Source organism: Psammomys obesus, unplaced genomic scaffold (genome assembly GCF_907164565.1).
Source record: "Psammomys obesus unplaced genomic scaffold, mPsaObe1.curated_primary_1811, whole genome shotgun sequence".
Lineage (NCBI taxonomy): Eukaryota > Metazoa > Chordata > Mammalia > Rodentia > Muridae > Psammomys > Psammomys obesus.
The window spans coordinates 32,308,971-32,333,883 of record NW_026585504.1 but is presented as its reverse complement, the minus strand read 5'-3'; the positions used below and the strand labels follow the sequence as shown (position 1 = coordinate 32,333,883).

General features: G+C 40.3%; 1 protein-coding gene across 1 annotated transcript in view; it reads right to left on the bottom strand.

Moving 5' to 3' along the window:
* Window positions 1–10,279: 10,279 nt before the first annotated feature.
* The window catches only part of Trim44 (tripartite motif containing 44), a 109,263-nt gene continuing 94,629 nt past the window's right edge, over window positions 10,280–24,913 (bottom strand). The window contains exon 5 of the mRNA XM_055599792.1: window positions 10,280–14,181. Within this exon, the coding sequence (XP_055455767.1) occupies window positions 14,154–14,181 (28 nt within the window). The 3' untranslated portion in view covers window positions 10,280–14,153. The remainder of the gene's footprint in view (window positions 14,182–24,913) is intronic.

Sequence of the window (24,913 nt, the reverse complement as noted above, 5' to 3'; positions counted from 1 at the left end):
ATAGTTTGAAAAACAACCTTAAGGGTGATCCTGAGGGCATGGGGGGCTTGCAGTATAAGCATGAAGGCGAATTTGATCATCAGTATCCATGTGGGGGAGAAAAGGCCAGTGTGGCAGTGTGCACCTGCAATCCCAATGCTGGAGGGCCTCCGGAGCCTGATGGCCAGCCAGTCTAGTTGAACCACTGATCCCAAAATTCCCTGGGAGACCCTGTCTCCAGAACATAAGGTCCAGTGAGAACAAGAAGGACAGTGACATCAAGCTCTGTCTTATACATACATGTGTGAACACCTGTCTCAAGAATAATCTTAGGTAGTATATACTAAGCTCCTGTCTTTCTTTACAGTCTATAAATTAGAGGCATCTAATCCCTTGCTTGGTACACTGTCTTTTTATCATACTGTCTTTGGTCCTTTGGGTATCTTCAGAGACCAAATTGCTTACTTGTTTCTGAAAGAAACCTGAATAGGTCCCAGCTCCTAGGTTAAGATAGGTCTCCTTATGAATAGATCTTCCGGGTAAATATGAAAACTGGATTAAAACAAGCTCTTCATTGTGGATAAAAGAATCATTGATGTCTTGCAGGCTGGACTGAACTCTTCAAAATCTGACAAGCATGGATCCATTATTTATATCTAGGAATTCTGCTCTCTCAAGCCATGCCCTTTAGCTCTCCATTGAAGATCATTTTTGGCTAAAAGCAACCAATGGCAGACCCCTGCTGGCCTAGACTGGTACTGTAAAGGGGGAATACAGGTCAATTCCTATGAGTGTAGATATGGCTAGAGAGGAAAGAGCTGAGGTGCCAGATGTTTGGTTCTCTGTCTCTGTCTCCCTTTGTATGTGTGCCTGTGAAAAATGTTGGGTCTATTCCTCAGTTGTTCTTCATTTTGAAGGAAATATTTTTGTTTCCTGTGCACCTGTGTGTGGTGAGTGCATACATGTGGACTACATGCAGGTATGAGCCTGTGGACTTCAGAAGAGGGACTTGGATCCTTGAAGTTACAGGCAGTTACCGAGTGCTGGAAACTTAACCTGAGTCTTTGACAGGAGTCAAGGTCAACAAGAAGAACCCAAGGACTGAAGAAGAGCGCAGGTCTTGTTTGCAGGACAGCGATGCTGAATACCCCTCTGGATGACAGAACTGTAGGTAATAGTAAAGAGGTTAGACAGTACAGGCAGATAAAGTTTCCAGGTCCAACCTTGGTGTTGGCTACAATGGACAAAAAACAAAACCGGAAGAACAGACCAAAGGATGAGGACGAGAGATTGAGGAATGGGGCAGGTCATGCCTCATCTCTACTTGAGGCCTTGCAGATGACTTTCTCTTCTTCTCCTCATAGTAGAACAGGCTAAGGAGGTTTGCCAATGACCAGAAGTCAGGGTCTTCACCCACTTAACCCATTCAAACCCATTTGTACCCGGAACCAAGGTATCTTTTGCCTAAGTCTCTCACTCTTTTCCTCCACAGGGCTTGTGTCTCTTCAGTTTGGCTTGAGTGATACAAACCCACTCTTCATAGTAAAACTCACTCATCATTTCATTACAACCCAAGAGAATGTTCTGTAATTGCAAAAAGGAAAGGTGTGATTGCTAATCTGGACAAGGGGGTGATTTTCAGAAGTATTGTTGGCTGGGTCAGCAGGCAGTGAGAACCCCCCCCCCTTTGTTTTTCTATAGTGTTCTTCCATATGAGAGACTCTTACGATTCAGAGCCAGTTCCCTGTTATTAGAAACAATATTACATAAATATTCCTGTACAAAATAGCTCCAATGTGTCAAAGCTTTTAAAGTATTTGTATTTATTTATTTGAGACAGAGTTTCTCTGTGTGTAGGTCTGGCTGTTCTGGAACATGCTCTGTAGACCAGGCTGGACTTTGACCTTTTAAGTATTTGTATTTATTTATTTGAGACAGAGTTTCTCTGTGTGTAGGTCTGGCTGTTCTGGAACATGCTCTGTAGACCAGGCTGGACTTTGAACCCAACAGAGATCGATCTGCCTCTGCCTCCCAAGTGCTGGGATTAAAAGCATGCATCACCACTCCCCATCAAGTTTTTTTTAATTTAATTTTATTTTTAATTACATTTGTATCTTTTTGTGGTGTGTATGTGAGTCCCACTTGGAAGTCCTAAGTGTTGGGTCTCCTGGTCACACAGCTCACAGTTTTCTGACAGTACAGGGAATAAACTACAGGAGAAGAATGTGCCCTTAAGCACTGAGCCATTGCTCCAGCACAGATAGATTTCCAGGAATACAACTATTCCAACTTTCTCTTCCAAAATACCTGCTTTGATACTTCACTAATAATTTATTATAGTAGTGCTACTATCCATAACTATTCAACCAACCTAGTAGTTCATTTAACCTCCACAGACTCTGCTTGAAGTGTCGTCTTTTTCCTATCACAGCCTTGAAAAGTATCATTAAACGAAACTGTGAGCTCATCCAATTTCAGGCCTTATGTGGTGCTGTACATTCCTAAAACCAAGTTCCTATGTGCTCCTGCACATACATGAATACAAACAAAAACATACTCATTCATACGTGTGCATACAAATAAAAACTCCTAATCCCTTTAGAGGTGTGAACCAGCACAACTGAACATCACACCATCAACAGCTCTGCCCATGTATGTGGATCATTCGAGAACCACAATGGGTAATGTTCACTTGTCCCTCGAGACAAAGGGGGTGTTGGAGTCTAAGGATAGGGGTGAGAGGGAGGCAGTAGAGAAAATGGCAGCTGTGACAGCAAATGGGGCTATTTATTCTTCATCATTGCTAAATCCTCCTGTGACATTCCAGAGGATCTAATAATCTCCTAAGAAAATACCACCCTTGTATCTCTTTTTACATGGAAGGACATGAACTCTACACCAGACAGCCTATGGCTACATGGTGTGTGTGGGGGGGTTGTGATCTGGGGGTCACACACATTTCTATTACAGGAATGGTTTCCTGACTGAATTACCAACCTGACAAACACACACACACACACACACACACAGATACATTAATACACAGAGACATTAATACACAGTATGTGATTAGTCTCTTGCGGTAAAAGAATGGTGGTGCAAAAACGTCACGTAAGTTATAATGAGGTGGCAAAACTTATTCTCAAGAATGCCTTTCAGGGAAACAATTGTATGAGGTTGCAAGAAATACTCTGAAAGCCACTTGGAAGTGAGTGGGATGAGACCCCAAGAGGGATAAGCTGGACTAACAACAGATGGCTGCTAAATGGTCTTCTAAGAAGGGGTTAGAGCTTTTGTTTCTGGGTGTGGTATGCAGGTGGGGCACAGCTCCAATAACAAACACCCCAACATTTCATGCTGCCTCACCCTCTCCTTTAAATAAATGTTGATAGAATATCGAAAGAGCAGCAGGTTGGAGGGGTGCAGTCATTCTCCTTCCTGATGTATGCATATTTCCCTCTGGCCCTGAGTGCATACACTCTCCAGCACCTCCCACCCACATGCTGCTGTCTGTCACAGTAAAGCTTGTGTCTGAAGGTTCTCCTGTGGCCTCAAGGGTGCTAGTGAAGACATGGGAATCATTGGTGGCCAATTCCGTTAGAAAAGAGACAACAATTCCTCCTCCTCTTCTTTTTTTTTGTGGTGTTGGGTCTGAATCAGGCAGGGCATTGAACATGCTGGGCAAACTACCAGTAAGCTCCTTGACCAGTGCCAAACTCTCATCTTTGATAACTTTACATTCAGGCTCCTAGCCAAGAAAATGGATGTTAAGTCAAATTGGGATGAAGGGGACCTGCCACCACCCTTGGCTTGCTTGGAATACTGGTAAGACAGACTCCTTACTTAAACAGGCCAGTGCAGTATTTAGTTGACACAAAATAAGAACCCTAGACTGAAGCCTGGCAAGACTTATTACGAGTTTACAATTGTAGAACTGGAAGAGAACTGAAAATCCTCCATCTTAGAGGACTCTATCCTTAGTTTAGGAGTATGCAGGAAACATGGCTACTGGAGACCGCACAGTCTGTTAATGAGAGAGTAGGGATGGGAGTTTAAAAAGTTTCTCAACTTTTCCCTGTTGTGCTAGGAAAAATAGGTGTCTATTGGTAGAACCACCTGCTTTAGACATTCAGCTAAAGATGCCTTCAAGCTGTCAGCATCATAATATCTGGATAAGGGGTGAATTTGAATGCTAGTCAGTATATCCACAAAATGTCTGAATACCTGCTTTGCATGAGGCAAGTTGTTAGCACTGTAATGCAGTGGCCAACAATACAAAGAGCTACGAAGAATAAACAAACACACTACAATTTGAAGTACTTGCAACAGGTGTAACAAGGACCATGAAATAGCCTAAAGAATGATCTAATGTGTGGGCTAATGCAAGGACACACTCCATCCATACAATCTGTAAGTGGTCTTCAATGATGATCATCAGCACAGTGACTAGCTACCTAAAACTACCAATTTTAAAAGCTCATGTGTGGTTCAGCACTGTACTAGTTCCTGAATATCATTTACTTGTTTTCTTCCAAAGTTAGGAAAAAGATAAAGTCAGTCCTAAAACCAAGACTGCATCTTCTGAAGCCCAGGCTCAGGAGCAAGCCTCACTTCATTCCATAGTGCAGAGGCAGAAGACATGCTACTTGTGTATAGAGATGTCACAGTAGTGTTAAGCAGTGATTCGTGCTAACAGTCCTTCCCTCTGCCACCGCAAAAATCTAAATCAAAACTTTTCATTCGCTCTATCACTCTTCATTCCATCCTCTGGAGATTCTCTTCTTCCCTACTAACACATGCAAAATCAATTACGTCACATTATCCAATGATAGCTTTGTTTATACCATAGAAGGAGAAGAGTATGTTTTTATGAGCAGAAATTTTTGTTTTTCTATTCTGTTTCCAGGGGAAACAGAAATACTTTCTCTAGAGCTAGTTAATGTGTGTGGTTTAGGAGCTGACTTGACAAAGGGTGGGTCCACACCACACCTTATTTTCTCTTCTAAAAGCATCTTGGCTATTTTCCCCCTCCCAAACCAAATCCTCTTACTCTTGAACAATGACCCAAGCTGAGAAATTTCCCAAACATCTGAAACCTGAGAATATGTGTCTGGGATCTTGAACCTCATGGTTTCCAGATGGAAAGGTTGAAAGAACGAGTAGAGGAGTAAAAGGAAATGGGTGGGAGAAAGATGGGAGGAAGCTTCAAGTCTGGATCACTTCTGATTACCTTGGAGTCTGCCATCTGACAATGTGCCAAGCCTGAGGCAAGACAACAGTTGTCCCTCTGAGACTGTGCCAATGATGATTAGGAAGCAAGCCATTGTGAAATTGAAATTGTCTTTTTTTTGAGGGTAGTGATGGCCTTCAGTAGCACAATATAAAAGAATGCGTATGGCCTGGCTATCAAGAAGGTAGTAAACACTTTGGATGAATTTTCTCATGACCCCACAAGTGGTAGACCTGATTTTTTTTCTGTCTTGTCCTTTTGCTGAGGGTTGGGGGGGGGGGAAGAGTTTAGCAAGCCACTTTGAGCAAGTAACAGGCAAGTATAGCTTAAAAAAATGTAAGATAGGTGTGATTTCAATAGGAATACTTTTCTTGGGTCAGATAGGCCCTATCTTCCAGGGTAAATGGGCTCTCACCTACCTCTTAAAAATTAAATTGGTTCAGTGTTGAGAAAATTATAACCTTTCTTTTTTTTCTCTTTCCTTGTTCTTTGTTTTGATTTTTATGTCTTTGTCTGTTTTGTCTTGCTTATGTAAGCCCAGCCTGGGCTTGACCTCAGAGTCATCTTTTCTCATCTTGTCATGAATGGAACTGGAAGGCATGATGTAAAGTGAAATGCATCCAGACACAGAAAGACAAATACTGTCTTCTCACTAATAGCTAGAAACTAAGTGGTGAACCTTGTAGAGAGAGAATATAAGAACGATAGAAATTTAAAAAGTCAATCTCATAGATAGAGCGAGGAATAGAGGAACTACAGGTTGAAACTAAAGAGGCGAATTTCACAGAGAGAGAAGAATATAGGAACTAGGGGCTACAAGGGTGGGAAACACAACCTGGGTAATGGGGACCAAAATACAATTATATTAGGAGGAATAAGTTTTGGTCTTTTGTATCACAATTAGTAACTACAGTTTACAACAATCTGTTGCCAATTTTAACAGGACAAAATGCCCACTTCTATTACTATCAGTGGTTTATCATCTCTATCCAAAAATACCCTCATCCAACTCTCACTACCATGATCCCTGTCTCAAGTGCAGTCTTCTAGGTAGTTCTGGTCTCTTTGAATAGGTTGAATTTAGTACTTGGACCCTACACCTGGGACCAAAAAGTCTCTTAATGGAAAAAATTAATAACCCTCACCTCTAGATGTCATAAAATAGCATGTAGCAAACAGCTACATCCTGGGACTCAAATGTTCTCAAGAGTCAAGCAGAGGACTCAGCCTTTTCTGAACCTGATCTCCTGGCCTGGGTCACAGGAGTGCTTTAAAGTGGCCTGGTTTAGAGAAGCAAGCAGATGATTTTCTGCAGTGGCATGCCTGGAGCCCTATACTTACCTGAGGTCTGAAGATACTACTTCTGCAAGCTGAGTGGTACCCAGAATTTATGGACTTTTTGGGAGAAAGATATGAGTCTGGGACCTGGGCCAGGTATTATCATTGGAAAAATGTGAACAATTTTCACCTCCCTTGTTTCCTGTTGCTGATTGTATGGTTCTAAAGTGAATCATGATTTAATTTCTGCTAAAGGTATACAAAATATTGATTGCAAAGACATAATAAAAAATATTTAAGTAAAAAAAGGAAGGTAGTTAACTCATAATATTACAGTAATGGACAAAATTCTGAACATAACAGCAAAAGGCTTCATATGAAAAAAAATCCTTGCCTGCGCACCAAATGGAATGAAAGTGATTAACACTATTTTTACACATAATCAATGTGGCATGTGCTTTTATAAACATGTGGTATCACCAGAAGGAAAATAAGTTCCACTCAAATGCTCCTGGATTTAGAAACAAACAAACAAAACCTCTGACCCCAAAGTCCTCAATGATCCATGAGAAATGAACTGAATTATCATTCCAGGGCTTAGTATATGCACTCCATCAGGATTAGAAGTCAGCTACTCTTTGGTTGATGGCTCCAAGACAAAGAAGGTGGTCAGAAATGGCTCTGCAGACAATGTTCTCTAGGGATGGAGTGCTATTCATTCAACCTCATGTTCTCTTTGCTTCTGAATTCTTTCTTCTCTTCAAACAACTAACCATAAGGCTGATTCTTCTTGCAGCACAGAATTGGAGAAATAGAAGTGAAAATCTGTTATTATAGGCTAAATTGTGTTACACTCAATTTGCTGAGAGGGTCTAGCTTTTGTTTTATTATACTTCTGATTTTGTTGTAATGACTATTGCTTAAAATAAATGGGCAATCGACAGGGACTTAGGGATGCCTAAGTGATTTTTATAATAGCAGTATTTGTTGTTGCGGAATTTGACCTGTATTCTGGTTATTAGTTTTATTCATCACATTGAAAACTTGGCACTTCTATTGTTCATGCCATTATATGCAAGGCACTGTAGCATGAAAGTCACTTATAAAGCTAGGGGAAAAACACCTCTCCAAACACAAGAGTCTCATGGAACAATAAACCTTCAGCTAAGTGGATGTACATTCTATTTAGCTAAATGTTCTGAACTGTCAAACTGTTTATTCCTTTTAAGCTCAAGGTTTTCTTTCTTCTTTCCTTACTTTCCTTTCTTTCAAAAACATGTTATAAGCACTTAAAAATATTTGTTCTACAAATATGTATCTTTGAATATTGAGTATGTGTGTGTGTTGCTCAATATACTACAGTGAGACTCTTGGCAATAAGTGTCCTCTATAAAAAGTATTTTGGAGCTCCTCTGGTCCACTTGACATTTTGTCTTGTCTATTGCTGTAACTTTTTCTTCCTTGAATTTGGTTTCTTTGAAGTCTGTTCTTCCTTAAATTCAATCTTCTGTAGACTTGAAAACCAATCAAACATTTATAATTGTGTGGGAAGCAAGGACAGAAGTTCAGGGCAGGTGCCTGATGATTGGATGTATGGCCTCTCTTGCATGTTTGCTTCATGGTATTTATTTCCACTGGGCGGAAGGCTTGGCTGCTTATTTCTTAGCTTTTAGTCATTTTTCAATGAGTCGCACTTCTGCTAGGGTTTTCCCAGTTGTCTCAATTACTCATTCTCAAACCATTTGTTTGGGTTTTATGTTCAGGAACTACAAATAAATGAAGTTATCAGATGGCTGAGACTAAGTATATGGGCAGCAACTGAAACCTCAAACAGCATGAAGATCATGATCCATTTTTATATGGCAAATGACATATTATGGCCATCTCAGATACAGAACTGTAAAAAAAATAACAATAAAAAAGCTTCTTTTGCCATCCCTTTCCAAAAATAGGGAGCAGGACTATGTCAGGTTGCTGTCATAACTATATCATGATGCGTAATTAAACTGCAGGCTCTGTTTGGAGGTTCTAAGTCCACAATGTAGCCCTGATGTTGTCTTTCAATGATTCCATTATTTATGACCTTAAAATGAAGAAGGCAAAGCACTCTCCTGCTCAGAGTGCAGCTCTGGGCTGGAAGACTGCAATGCTGTCTTTAGACCTTCTCTCAGTTGTCCTGTTTTCTGGGCTGTACAAAAAGCAAGTCCCACCCAGTAAAAGTCCAATGTATTTGCCTCAAGGCCGAACTGTATGCAAGGAGTAGTGCCAGATAACAACGTGATGTTATTTCAGTATCAGGCGGAGTCAATATGGCTAGGAGTGAAGAACAGACACTACAGTCGGTTAACCTTGACTTAAGTTTTGGTTCTCTGCTTATTAAAATATCTCTGAGCTATAAAAGGAGAGACAATAGTATTAGTGCTTTGAAAATTAAATAGGGCAATGTAAAAAGCAACTAAGAGAGTCCTTGGCCCAGACAAAGAACTGACTAAATGATAGCTATTACTTTAACAAAATAAATGTTTTAATGCTGGAAATTGCAGTATTTAACAAACAGACATTCACTGCTTCCAATGAAAGACTTCAGGCAGTTTTATTTCTCATTTATTTCCTGTGACATCACTCTCTCTTATTGAAAGGCTGGTAGCCTGATTTTCTGTTGAGCCTTGTGAAGACCAGGAGATATTCCAGACAAGCTGCAATTTCGCTTTTTTATGAGTCTGAAGAAAATGAGGCTACATGTAAGCAGAATCAAGAAGCAATTTAAAAAAAAAAAAAAAAGAGCTGCCTAAAGGAAAAGTAATAAAGCAAGAGGGGTGGAAGCAACAGAATGTGGTATTGAGGTGCTGGCACCAGGAAGCAGGGATGAAGACCTTCCCATACACTGTGGTTTGAAATGCTGAAGATTACCAAGTGGTGCAGTGCCTGGCAATGCTACTCTCCCAAACCCCAGAGGTGCCCTCAGCAACTGGGAAAGTGGGACATAGTGATTGCTGCAGGAGACAGTCTTTTGTCCTCGGGCTTTAACCAAGCTTAGCTTATTGGGTGACCTTGAGTGACTTCATCACCCTGTTTTAAATATTTTTCCTCAAAGCTCTCATACTGCCATGTGGAAAGGGTTAATGAAGACACATTTGATAGAAGGAGATCAGATCAGGGTTCACGAACATACCTGCTGGTGGCTTTTAGGATTTTGAAGCATTAAGTTTTGTGCTTTGGGGAAGACTTGCATTTTCAGATTCACATTCTAGGATCTCTGCTCTTCACATTTAGCTACTGAAGGCCTGAGTACATACTCCATGTTTCAGTACAACTGCTGGCCCTATGTTAGAAGCCAGACTGAAATCAGTTTACTTACCGTTTAATTCTCTCATCAATTATATTCAAATAGGTACATTTAAAGTTCCACAGATATGGCTCTGCTAGCATAATTATAATTTGCTCAAGGGTTCTGATTAGTTTTTATTTTCAAAGAACATTTATCAAAAACCAAATTCCTAGCTAAAGTCCTTCCTAGCTAATCAAAGTCATAAAGCTGTAAGTTGTTTGAAAGATCACAGGAGTAAACACTGTTTACCTTATAATCTACCTACTCAGTTAATACTGTCTGGTCTAACCTTTGCTACCTTCCAGAGGTCTCCTAAAGCTCTTTAGGAGGTCAAAACTAAATTAGGCCCACATACCTAATAACAAAAACGCCATCATCTCCAGCACTACTACAGCAAAGTATACAGATCGTCATGAATATTTACACCTAGCAGAGTCCTTTGTGTACGACTCAGAGACAAATGGTATTTCCAGTAATAGTTTATTGATTTTCAAATGCACAGGGGAGCCAAGTCCGAACATCCCGGGATAGCAGTAAATCTCTCTTACAAAATAATTTACAGTATGAAAATGATATACTGAAACATTAACTCAGATATGTAATTTCCTTGAAAGATTGAGTGTTCCCTTGTTTAGTTTAAAGGGTAGAAGGGGAAGATGTTTAAGGAGGGAATGTGACTGGCACACGAAAACAGGCAGAAGACAATGGATTCGTTGGTTCTACCCACTCACGCGATGTGGTTTGTCACTGTAAGAAGAGTGGTCAGGTTTAACTTCCATAAAGTATGAATCAGTGGTCCCCTCAAAGCCACACCAAGCTCAGCATGGACTCTGGCTGTTCTTCCACCAGTGCACCTCTAAGTGTCTTCATTTATTTTCACTCTCCTGCTCTGGCCCTTGTTCTGATGTTTCTGGTGTGTTCTCAGGCTCACGGGATCACATGTGAAACCAAGGGATCCGAATGAACTCCTGTGTATCTGGGGAACACTTGACTCCTTTGGCTCTTGGAATCCCATACGGTAGGGGCCTCAGAAACACTGCTGAAGGCAGAGTCAGTAAGATCTGCAATCTCCCTGTGTACCTTTTCTCTCAGGGCAGGGCTGAACTTGATTTATAATGGGACTTTTGTCTTTAAACAAACAAACAAAAATCTAGATGTGCTCAGCACACAGTAAACATGCAACCAATTTACTGAGAAGTGTATACTGAATAGCTATTACACTAGAATAGAATGTCAGGAACCAGCAGGGCATTTTCTCTGTGGGGAGAAAGGACTTTTTAGACCTCTGACTACTACAAAGTCATAAATCCTGTAGCTGTACACTTGGGCCTAAATGGAGTGACCAAAATGATCCAAGTCACCAAAATGTTGACAAGGCATCTAAATTTCCCATGTTACACATGGTGGAAGAGGGCTAGGGTGTCACCTTGGCTCAGTGCTATAGGAGTTGACCCCTACCACTAGGGGTTATTCTGGAAACCCAGCACCCACACTTAAATTATCTGTTTACATTTGCATCAAAATAGAAGAAACCTTTATGGTGGTACATGAGATCACCAAGGGCTGCTTTGAGTTTCACTTAACTCTTAAATAATTAAGTGGCATTGTATGTGTGTATATATACAAATCTCACACTTTTTTACACACACACACACACACACACACACACACACACACACACACACACACCTCAGAAGGGAATCCAAAGTCAGTGATTCGAATTGGCATCTTCTCACAGAGCGCAGGCATGGTAGCTGGGTTTCCTAAAACATTAAGATTTGCTTTTCTATAGTAATGAAGGAGGAGGTATTTAAATTAAGTTAAAGACTACTGTCACCTTCACTGTGTCTGAAAACTTTATACTCTTGAAGGCCAAACATGCCTCCTCCCCACTTTTTCCTTTTGTGGGGATGGCACCAAAAAAGCAAAGGCTCCCCCACCTCCTGGAAGGAAGCTCAAGTTAACAATGAATACTTACAACATCTACTAACGCAGAGGAATGAGGGCATCTTGATGCCTTTAAAAAACAATTCATAACGTGAATGGGCAGAGTGCACTGGGTGAACTGAAAGCATCTTTCTCTCTCTGAATCTGTAGGTAAATCATGATGTAGGGCAGGGGGCTGACTGAAGAGCAGGAAAAGCTGTGTTCAAAATGGTTCCAGTGTTTCCTGGTAACTACAGACAAGTGACTTGTCCTCTTTCCATTTACAGAATGCTTGGCTCATAGCCTGTCCTAAGGTTACTTCCTCTTCCTGGCTGTCAGAGCTGAGAAGCCAAACACTTCTTGGACTTGCCATGGATATAGTGGTATTAAACCAATGAACTAATCCCTCTAAGCACTCAGAAACTAAACATTCAGAAGGCAGCCAGGACTTGTGAGTATCCAACTTACTGTGGAGACATTCATTACCTGTATCACTTGATGATTTCTCCCTAGGGATTGGGGTAAACCCTGCTATCCGCAGTCAGTCAGGACACATACAACTCTGACATTCTTAACTCACACTGACCCAGAAGGCAAGAAGCTTCATCACTATGGGGTACAAGGCCAAGCAGCATGTCCTAGCTCTGAGGCCAAAGCTGGTACCACTGCAGAAAGCATCCTAGTTCCTACATTGATAAATGCTGCACTGGGAACTGAGGAATCTGGGCAGGAGTTGCTGTGCGGTGTTTAATGCTTTCCTGGTTAAAGTTTTATCAGTTGCTGAAGATAACAGGAGTCCATAGAGCAAATCTGAAACCCTTTCTAAGTAAAGAGGAAATGCTTTCCTTGAGGATTCCAGACAGATGATAATTTATAGCAACAAGTTGGGAAATATTTTTGTATTACTGTTTATAACCACTACAAGAATTATTTGGATTCCCCAAATACTGATTTAAAGTAATGGCATGATTATTAGTGTGGAGAGCCAATGATCTGTCCATTGTAAGGTCAACATATAAAGAACAAACAATGATTACTTAGGAAAGACAACACAAGCTTCCAAATTCTGAAGTCCTTTCAATCTTCTGATATTCTACATTCTTTATAGAGTGGTTTTTGGTCCTTTTAAAGAATTTTTTTAGAACAAGATATTAGAGAGTGTTAACTCAAGGTGTATTAAATTCTCCAGTCTTTGCAGACAGATGGCAAAATGCTAAAATTATCTAAGCCATCCATGCCATCAGTTTGGGAAAAATTGTGTCTGTGTATTTTTATAGCACACTACTGCTTTCTTGACTCTGAAAAGTATCGTTGTAAGAAACTGTGATCTGGGAGTGGCAAAAGGCCAGGAAATCCAGCTCTGGGACATGCCTGCTCATGCTGCCTAAGAGGGGAGAACGAATGTGGGAGGTGAACTGAAGGCCTGCTCCAGCAGGAGGAGGAATTCCAAATACAATAAATAGATGATTGCTGGCAGCCAGGGAGTGGCAAGGATTCTCCTTGCAGTGCACTGAAGTCACCTTAGGCTAACCTAGGGGTGGAACTGTAAGTTTTACGGCGACAATCCCCCACCTGGCAGTATACATGCCAGCCTTTTAGGTTGCGACAGGCCCATTAATCCACATACCTGACCCAATAATTCAGGTTTTATCAAATGCATTAGTGACCACTTTGGAAAATTCGGGGCAATCTGAATTCTGAAACATTGATTTCAACTTTTAATCAGATTTCTTTGTACCCCCTCCCCCACCGATCCCCCCACTCCTTAAGGCCATTTCCTTTCTACCTCTTCAATCATTTTTTCCATTTGAACAGCACTGAATTATGAATCTGAAGTCCTAAATAACCTCACATACTAAAAATATCTTCTTTCTAGCTCTGGACTCTTTCTCCAACCCTATTTTAACCCAGCTGCCCTAACGCCTTTCACAAAGGCAGAACTGGACTATGAAAGACTGCCTAATGAGTCAGTTTGGCCCTGCTTGGCCACATTTGCTTGAAGCTTCAGTATGAACATAGCATTTTTTTCTGTTTGCAGGTAAGGAAAAACCTGATTTCCTTTCAAGATATTCTAGAACCTTCCTAAGGAAGTGATACTGTTGACTTGCCCAATATTCCAGGAGCTGGTTTTCCTGAATAAGTTCAAAGCAGCCATTGGGGAGTTGTTTGAAGAGCCCTCCAAGCTGATCAAAGGGGCTCTTCCTGTGACCTGCCACAAGAGAACAAGAAGCACACAGTCACTATGCATAAAACTCCTTGTCCCTTGGAGACATGTGCCTTCTGTGGATCTGGGGACATATCCAGTGGAAGAAGTTTGTTGCCGGGCAGTTTTCACAGATATCAGAAGCCGTTACATACACGCTGTCACATACACACAGGGAAGGGGTGGTTTCCATGGGGAATGGTAAGTCTTCATGTGTCCTCTTCTTCACTGGCACCACTACAAAGGAAAATAAGAAGCAGGTTAGTTCAGACATCACAGGAAAGGAGCAACATAGCATACAGGTTGACAGTTTCACGCTGTTCCCACTATCACAACTGAGCAGTAGAGCCACAGCAAAGTGTCTTATTTTTTTTTATTTCTGATTTCTAAATTTAACTACAGTGATTATGAAATTAAAAAACCAAAAACAAAAAAACTTATTATCTTGGGTTGTGAGATCAAATAAGAACACATGTAAAATACATAGTACCCAGTATACAACAGCAAGTAAAGGAGGAAGGAGACCATCAGATTTACAATTTAAATTATCAAAATAGACTGCTGGTAAAAAATCAGGAGTTTATTCCTCTAGGTGTTATCCCTAGGTATGAGGTCAGAAAAACAAGAATCAGCAATCAATGGCACTTTGCATTGGGCAGAGCCAAGGTTTCACCCATGCTGCAGAGTCACATTCTAGGAGGTATTCTACCTCATCAGGTAGATGATCCAGTTATCACCTCTATGTACTTTCCTTCCTTCTTTGTCCTTAGTAGAGCCTATAGTTTGGTATTTAGTCTCGTCTCATTCCCCTTTCTCGTGAAGTATATAAGAGTAGTATTAATACTATTTTACCAATGACTACATATCTAGAAGTTACACAGTAAATACAGAGGAAGTGCTCAACAGTGACTTCTAAAAACTACAGAAAGATGGGAATAACAAAGAGGGTTGAAAAAAAAATAGCTTCAGCCACTACTGATGTAACCAGAGGATTCCAGGTATCAGTATTTTAGTGTCAAAACACAAGTGTATAGTCCCAAAGGCATGGCTACAACTTCAAATACTCAGGGTCGAAGCACCACTGGTTTGGTCCTGAAGAACACAACATCACAGAAGACAGGGGCAAGGAGAAGGCAGGGACAAGAGAAATAACAGGTAGCAGGGTAAGTACACTTAGAGAACGGCAAAACCAGCAAAGTACTGAGGCAGCCTCATCCACTTCTAGAAGTTACCACTCCAAACATGAGTGAGAGCCGGCTTGATTTCCTGCTTACTGAACTTAGTGTTGTCTACCCAGTCTTTCTGTCACTCCTCACTCCAATCTCAGGATGTTGAACTAACAGTTTCTACACTGCCTAGATGAAAAAAGTAAAGGTCTTTGAGATGTATAAACCTAGGTCTTTAAGATCAAGGTTTAATTTTGGCTGAAAGTCTACAGTTTCTAGCTGGTAGAGACAGAAAAGGTTTGTAGTATATTAGCTCCCAGCTATGACCTAGAAAATTGCTCAGAAAGGATTATCTTTGTCTACATAAATCTCTGTGTGTTCTTTGTTTCCATCTGGGGAAACCATTATGAGAAAATATTCTAGCAGTGGATTTCTAATACTTCCAAGGTGGAAACACTCTAGAATCTAAGAGAGTCAAAAATTCAGTAATATGCCACATCCAGAATTGTGCCTTATTTACATTCTTTTCTTGCTGGTTGTCCAGTCATGGGATAAAGGGTACATGTAGGCAGGGCTGGCCAGAGGAGTGCTATTAGAGCAGTATTTGGTGGCATCTGTCCCAAGGGAAACAAAGCATCTTTTATAAGAAGCTTTTAGCCACAATCAAAGCACAGATAAAACTGGCTCCATATTCTGCCCCTTGGTATTATATTCAGAGCAAGCTCATTTTGTTTCCCTGTCAGTCTTACTTCTAATCCAAGAGGACTGATAGTGACTGTGTCTTTCCTTAGCTGCAGTTTAGTTTTTTGTATTCTTGAGATAAAGGGTTCATGAACCTACTGAAGTCATATACAGAGTTTTGTCTATGTATCACATTGTTTGAGAAAGGCCACAATTTTCATCATAGTTTCAAAGAGGTCAACAATGCCAACCCCAAACTTGAGAATATCAAATCATACACAATTTCTTTTCCAGTTTTCAGGTTCTTTATTATAAAACTTGGGGTAGCTTAGGGAAAAAGGTCAGAGGTATTGAGTGATACCCTAAGAGAGCTCTGTTCCTGGGCCTGAAAACATTTATCTCATCATTTAGAGCATGAGACCTTATGGCTCTGACATATCATTTCTTGGTTTCCCTAACTGCTAAATGTTTACTGACTGTCTCCTGTGTATAATGCTGGATGGACACAGTAGTCACCCATACAGACATCACAGCTTAGGTGTGATGTGTACTGGGGAGATATCTTACATGTTCATATGCTCTTATCTGAAATGCCCCAAAGTCTTCATCTTCTCCAAGTGAAGCAGCACAGCCTTTCTATTCAGTCACCCATCCTCTTCCATAGAAACACCCGCCTATCACACCTATCTCCAACTAGATTGGGGATACAGAGAGGTTTTTGGTGTCTGTTTAAGGAATGTATTAATTTCTAACAGACAAGGGCAGGGTAGCATTATATAAAGACCCTAAGGTCATGAGACTGATGAGGCTGAAAATTCTTGCATGAATCTCAACTTCCTCATTGTGGTGTTGTATAGCTAACAGTGTTATAATCAAAACTATATATTTTACCCAATACACACAATAAAAGAATGCTTCCTTTTAAAAAGGAAAAATCAAAATTTGCCTCTTTCTAATCTTTCCTTAATACTTTTGGTTTGGGTATCTCAAAGCATTAAATTCCAGTTTAAATAAGCTATCTTCCAATTCCCTTCTGATATCTAGATGAATTTTTTTTTTATGTGTATGCAGTGTGTGTGTGTGTGTAGCTGTGTTTGCTCCTATGTGACCACATGGAGACCAGAGGTTGACACTGGGTATCTACCTCTATCATCCTCCACTTTATTTTTGAGACAGTCTTACACTGAACCTGAAGCTTGCCATTTCAACTAGAATAAATGTCAACAAGCCTGTGGCATCTACCTGTCACTAGTCTTTCCCAACTACTCAGCTGACAGACACACTCTGCTATACAGTTTTCATGTGAGTTTCAAATTTAGGTCCCCATGCATTTGCAGCAAATATTTTATGCATTGAACCACCTCTGTAGCCCTTATCTTTTTATTGAATGACAACTTCAAACCTAAGGAAATACAGGGACTGGACAGAAAGTTTCATGGGTCTGACCATTCTAAGGAGGTTTCTAGAAAAAATTTTCCCTTGCCAATAATAGCAGGTCACTGAGTGCTGAGGATGAGTCAAGTGGCTTCTGCTCAGTCGCTCGACTGAAGGCACTGTATCTAGAAGTAGTAGTCTTAAAGCTGTAGTACACATTTTCTGGTTGTACATAAAGACTTTCTAGAGATGACTTGGGCATGGGCAACATTAAGGGGAACAATTTACAAGTCCTTAATTTCTACGTATCTTTTCTAAAAGTAATCATCTCAAGAAAATGGGGTATAGGTTCTTTTTGCAGCCATGTCTACTTTCAAAATTACCTCACTCCCACTTCAGAAAATATGTGCATACCTTTCTTGACAGTGCTCTGTATATACAAAGGCTTTAAGAGATCCTATGAGAGCAAGATGAGAAACAGTAGGACATCATTCCCTATTTTGTTTAGACAAGGTAGCATGCTTATCAATATGTTTCACTAAGATTTAAATTCAGAAGACAGCTGTCACAAAGTACCGGTATGTTTATTTGAATTGGATACAAATGAGATCAGATCTAACAGAATGTGAGTATGATTTGGCTACATAGTTTGGGTACAAGAAATGGATCTGTCAATGAGATTATATAGTGAATCTTTTCTTTAAATTTAATGAGTTTATGATGGCAGTTTTGACAAAAACATAAAATGTCATGAAAACTACATGATGTTAGCAGTCACATTTGTTCCAATTATCTAAACTTGACCCAAACCTTTAGGAGTTAACTTTAAGGTAGGTAAAGAGGTTTGTACTTTCTCATACATTCCTTTAAGGGATGTAAAACCAGAAAGTTCAGCTGAAGGAACTAGAAGTAGCTAAATTCTGAATGGGATTGTGGTATGAAATTTAGCACCTCTCTGGCTCAGGACAGGGTCTGTGGGATGAGGCTAAGAAGTCACAGCTAGTGTAATAAGTGCTATTTCCTCTTCCCACACTCGGGCATATGGAGATACCCTTTGTTTCCTGCACCTATAATGCAAACTGTAAGAAGTACAAAAGGCCCAGTAACACTCAACCCTCACCATGCTGACAGAGGGGTTACCATCTAGAAGGTAAACCTTGGTAATTTTTAAGGATTTAATCCACAAAGACAGGTGGCTCAGCTTTGCAGCTTCTGTATTAATTAACCATTTTTGCAGCTTATTAATTAACCATTTCTCTAAAAGATTTATTCAATTCAAGAGAATGGAGAAATTCAAAGGTATTGACACCGAGGAAGCAAGAAGGCTGATCTAGTAAGGATTTGAAAAGATAGATTTAGTATTCTTTAAAAAATATTAAGCACTGTACAAAAAGCTAACAGCTGGGATACAAAGTGAATAAATTGTAATAAATAAAAATTATATTTAAAAAAAAGAAAAGAAAAAATGCTAACTGAAAAGCCCGGAGTCTTTGAGGAAGCAACTGCCTAGGTTCTAATAAGAATGGTAGCTGTGTTGGGTATGGATCACATTCTCTGATCCAGGAGCTCTCCGCCATGAGAAACACTCACCTATCCCTACAGCTAGACAGAAGGGGAATGAGCTGCTCTGCTGCTAAGCATGGGAACTTACTAGTCTTGATCTCTGGAACTAGTTAGGCATAACTATAAAACAAAGCAAAATGTTCCCTGTTGTCCTGAGTCCACGGGCAATACTGCCATTCTAGTCCAGGTTCTGCAATGTGATTCTGGAATACATTTTTCTCACTTGAGAAAATGGGATAGCCTGAGTGTTAAGCGAACTTGAGGAAAAAAACCTCCAAAAAATAAAGACTGAGCTCTTCTCCAAATTAAACCTGTTGGGCTAATTAATTGGCTCTTACTTGTAGGGCTTCTCTATTCACATGTTCCTCCCCTTTCCACCTTCTGGATCATCCTGAAGGTTGGTCAAGTTCTCCTATCTCTTCTCCAAGCTGAGCCCAAACAATGGGTTTATCAGCACCTAGAACAGGCTAAAAGAATAAGCTCTGGTATGAGCAAAAACTTCATGGTTCCTAGTTCCCTTGTTGTTCTTTAAAATGTAGGCTTTGCTTCTTTCACCTTCCTTCTCAAGTTATGGGAAAGATAAGAAAAAGGGCCTTTCTTTTTAAGACTGCATTATGATTTGTATGTCTTCTTTCCTTTGATATTTGCCATGATTTACAAAGGCCTAAGTTAATGGCCCACAAGCAATTTATATTCATAGCTTTTCTAAAGCCCAACAATGACTTTAAGTATTCATATCTCCATTCCACAGGTAAGACCTGAGGTGCTCAAGCTGAGAGATGGCTCAGTGGTTCAGAGCACTGGCTGCTCCTCCAAAGGACTTAGACTCAATTCTCAACATTCACATGATGGCTCAGAATAGTGTGTAATTATAGTTCCGAAGGATCCAACAACCCCTTTCTGGTCTCTGCCATCTTGGGCATGCATGTAGAGCCCAGAAATACATGCAAGCAAAACATATATACACGTAAAATAAAAGTCAATAAATCCTTAAAATAAGAACTGGTATGTTATCATAGATTCTGGTAGGTATCATCTCCATTTTGCAAAAGAGAAAATTGAGGTCTAAGGAGGTTACATCATTTATTTGTTCAAGGTTCACAGCTTGTAAATGGTAGACCTATTTAAACAATCAGCTTCCAGAAATAACACCAAACTCAGCAACGAAGTGTTTTCAATCTTCTTTGTTTCCTGGCCCTATAACAAGTAGCAGTGATTTCAGATTTTTGACATTTTTAAAAGACACCTGAAATAAGGGACAGTAATGACTACCATCAAGTTTTGTAGTGGAATGAAGTACACTGTTTTTTTTTTAAGATTGAAGGAAGGAAGGAAAAGAAACAAAGAAAGGAGAGGTCAATAGAAGAAGGATACGCAGATCTTGGAGCCTCACAGCTGCCCCATGCCTGCAGAACTGTTTAGAGCCCTTAGAGAGGCTTGGTTTCCAGCACAGCTTTTGACCAACTGTTAAGTCTGATCCCTATGAATGTAGAAACTATATTCACATGTGGTGCTCCTCACACTTACTCCTGCTTCTGGAAGATTACAGGCACTGTCCCTCTACAGGGAAGTAAATGAATGGAAATAAAAGACAGGCTCCTTAGTCTGCCAATAATAACGTATCTTGAGGACTGAATCTTTTGTTGCTACTAGATTAAGAACTGAAGTTACCTATAGCCCATTTTTCCTACATCCCTGCCACAAACAGGATGATTTGAGAGCCATAAGTTTTCCTTTTTTCTGTCATTATACTGGCTATTTGCAACCTTCCTTTTTCTCCCCCCCCCCCCCCGCAACACTCTGGATCCCACATCACTGCTGATCTCCTGTGGTGAGAACTGAGAGGAACCCTTCCGTACCCTTTATTAGGGCTCATGCAGCTCAGGGGGTGGAGAAAGAGAAGCAAAAAATAGTGCAAAGGTCTGCCTTACCTGCTTCCTATTCCTTCATAAAATTACCTGACCCAGTTTCCTCATCTTCTCTTGGCAAATGAATAATAGAAATCAAATCTCAAGCAGTTTCCTTAGAAAAAAAACAATCTTAGACTTAAAAATTAATAAAATTCGGGGCTTCAAAATTTGTTGCCTCAAGCTGCTAGATCTTACAAGTTTCCAAGGGAGAAAGAAAAAGGATCAATAAATAACTATTCTTGACACCAAACTCATCTAATATGAAAAGCAGTATGTAGGTGTGTGTGCTCACATATATTTCAATAGCTTTGAGTCTCATGATAACTGTGGGAAAAGCTCTGAAATCTGTAGACCACAAAACATTTGAAGAACAACTCTTAAAAAACTAGTACCACCTCCTCTGTGGCTAAGAATTATGAACGCTAATTTAGGAGTTAAATATGTGATTTTGAGTCACAGTTCTACCATGTAGTAGCAAGGGCTTCTAAGCTTTATGTTTTTACTTGAAAACTGAGGACAAATTAGTAACTAGTTACTTGAAAGAGTTGCTCAAAAGAATTAACTGAGACTAATATATATGTAAATATATTCTCTATCTAGAGAAATATCAATATAGATGGAGCACACACAAACACACACATGTATGTATGTGTGCATATGTGTGAATACTGCATAATACCTGTCACATACTAGGCACCTGATATATTCTGGAGTTACACATGAATATGTAAATGATCAATACAGCCATATAAAGTATGAATGTTGTGAGAAAACTTTGTAGCAGACCATGGGTCACTTGCTCGTCCTAGAGACACTGTCTAGGCACCTCATGTTAATAGTTTTTCTGTACAGGTAAGCAGAGAGCCCATTTTCTTTTCTTTCTTTAAAAATTGATTTATTATTTATTACAATTTATTCACTTTGTATCCCTGCTGCAGCCCCCTCCCTCATCTCCTCCCAGTCCCATCCACCCTCCCTCTTCTCCCCCTATGCCCTTTCCCTAGTACCCTGATAGGGGAGGATATCCTCCTCTTCTATCTGAGCCTAGCTTATCAGGTCTCATCAAGACTGGCTGCATCATCTTCCTCTGTGGCCTTGCAAGGCTGCACCCCAACAGGGGAAGGTGATAAAAAAGCGGTCCACTGAGTTCCTATCAGAGACAGCCCCTGCTCCCCTTACTCGGGAACCCAAATGGGTATTGAGTTGCCTATGGTCTATATCTGAGCAGAGGGTCTAGGACCTCTTCATGCATGGTCCTTGGTTGGAACATCAGTCTCTGCAGGACCTCTTGGGCCCAGATTTTTTGGCTCTGTTGGTCTCCTTTTGAAGCGTCTGTCCCTCTAGGTCTTTCTATCTCCCCTTCTTCCATAAGCTTCCCTGCACTCTGCCCAAAGTTTGGTAATGAATCTCAGCATCTGCTTTAATATCCCACTGTGTAGATTTTTTCAGAAGCCCTCTGAGGTAGGCTCTTGTCCTGTTCCCTGTCTTCTCTCACTTCTGATGTCTATACTGTTTGCCCTTCTGAATGAGGATTAAGCATCTTCCCTAGGGTCCTCCTTGTTGTTTAGCTTCTTTAGGATTATAGGTTTTAGTATGTTTATCCTGTATTAGATGGCTAATACCCACTTATAAGTGAGTATATACCATGTGTATCTTTCTGCTTCTGGTTTACCTCATTCAGGATGATCTTTTCTAGTTTCATCCATTTGCTTGCAAATTTCATGATCCTTGTTTTTAATTGCTGAGTAGTATTCCATTGTGTAAATGTACCACAATTTCTGTATTTACTTCTTGGTTGAGGGACATCTAGGTTGTTTCCAGATTCTGGCTATTATGAATAAAGCTGTTATGACCATAGTTGTGCAAATGTCCCTTGTTTTTAACCCTAGGCACGAAACTCACTGATAGCTAGGTAATCTATTAGGAGGTTTGTGAAATCAAGCTCTTGGCATCTACCCAACTAGCTACCAGCTAATGCCTCAGTGCTAAAAATTTTCCAAGGCCCTGGCAGACTCAAAACTTCACTTTGGTTACAACTGCTAGAAAACTTCATGTTATAAAGAATTACCAGTAGCCTTGTCAAAAGTGGGTGGGACGGCAGCCAGATTTTTTTTTTTTTTTTTGCTCCCTTCAGTTTTTATAACTATAGCATGTCCCAACTTTCCTGTTATAACTTGCTGAAAGGCGGCCTTCTTGCTCCCTCAACTTCCAGCATACAGTCATTCAAAAGACCCACCACCAAGACACATGAGAAGCAGAATCACTCAGGACACTTAGAACAGAGTCCCTCTAGGTCAATTTCAGAACTGTCTGTCCAGAGTAAGAAACACCAGGCTTGCTTTTTATTGAGTTCCACAATAATACTTTTAAGCTTTAGCTCATTTTTCTTTCTTCCCCTCTGGAAAATGGTATGTAAAATTAATGTAAATTAATGATGTGCACTGGTCTACCTTAAAAACCCAGTGAAGGCAGTTTGGGAAGAGTCCTGCTTTGTCTTTGCAGCCTCCAGGGCTTAAGGCTTCAACATACCTTGGCTTAACTACATTGTCAACTGTCAGTCTCTGCCACATGAGCTTCTAGGAGGATGACCATGGTCCTCACACATCTAGTGTTCAGTAACATGCCTGGCTCTTAGGACACACTCTCCTGGTAGCATACCCCTCATTTGACTGCTGAGCAATGGGTGGGGAAGGAGGACCTTGAAGGCAAAAACTACATCCAACAGAAAATAATACCTTGTCCTAGTGCTATTAAGTGAGTATAACCAAGATTCCTGACTAGGTTTTCACCTGAATCATGTGCTTTTGACAAAGCTACTTAACCTCATTATCCAATATTTTAATGATCAGTGGGAAAAGGAGATATCAAATCATTCACTCTTTTACTGAAAATATTTATTGAACATTTGCAATATATTAAGCACTTTAATAGGTGCTACCTATAGCATTGAGAATGACTGACAAGGCTTTGGCTTGAGGCATAATTTTCAGTGAAGAGACAATAAGCAAATTAATTCTACTAAGTAGAAAGTACTATGAAGAAAGTGAAACAAGATGATAGGATAAAAAAATGAAGGGTGCTTTTAGGAGGGCTGTTAAGGAAAGTGAAAACCTGATGATTTACCTTAAAACTGAGTAAGCATTAAATGAATAACAAATGCAAAGTGTCTAATAATTAGTAGTCAGATACATTCAATTTTTCTTATAATGTCCATACTTGTCTTTTTTATATCACAGTAGCTTAACCCCTACTATGTGCAAATAATCAAATGATGGAATATAGTTAAGGACCTCAGAGTGCAAAAATGTAGGCAGTCTACCCACAATGAGAAAAAGAAGTGGTGATCTCACGTAACAAGAAAGAAATGGCTTTATCACTTATCACTGACAGATGGATTAGTACTTTTCAGGAAGACAATGGGATCAGGCGGAAGGTTTGCCAGGTAGAGGGAAGAGCTTGAATAAACTCTGGAAGATGTGAAACAGCTTAGCATGGTCAGAGGGCTGTGAAAAGTCCAGAGTAGCTAGAAATACAGCACAAGAGAGTAGGCTGAAAGTGACTCATCAGCAGCTCCCACTGCTTCTTTTCATAGGTCATGCCTGAAATGTCTCTTAAGAAGATGGGGGATGTAGACAGGAAAGAATAGAAGACAAGAAGGGTGTCAGAGCGCCATATGGTGTCTACCACACTGCCAACACTTCAAAATGTGAACAAGAGCAATGTTTAAAATATTCATGCTGTATTCTGTGCTGTCTCCCAAGACAGCATAAGCAGATGTTTCAGGAAAAAACACACACACACATACACACAAAACAAATACCCAGTGGTAACTCAATATAAACTCTGTGTGGGGGAAGTGGGCAGGCATCAGGCTGCTGAAATGTGATTATACTCTCAGTACTGGTCTGAGACTCAATGTGAAAAGAGTCAAGAGTGAATGTAGTAATGCTGGCTGGGGGCCTGGAGTAATGGACACTTGCTTCTATGTAGAGCCTATGGTTCCCTTTTTGCCAGTGCCAAATTAAATTGTTTGTCCTAAGGCTCATGTCAGTGACATTATGAAAACTCTCTTAGCCAGGTCTGGTGGCACACACCTTTAATGCTAGCATTTGAGAGGCAAAGACAGAACTTAGATCTGAATTCGAGGTCAACCTGATCTACAAAGCAAGTTCAGGATAGCCAGGGCTATAACACAAAGAAACCCTGTCTTGAAAAAACCCAAACCAACCAACCAACCAACCAACCAACCAACCAACCAACCAACCAACCAACCAA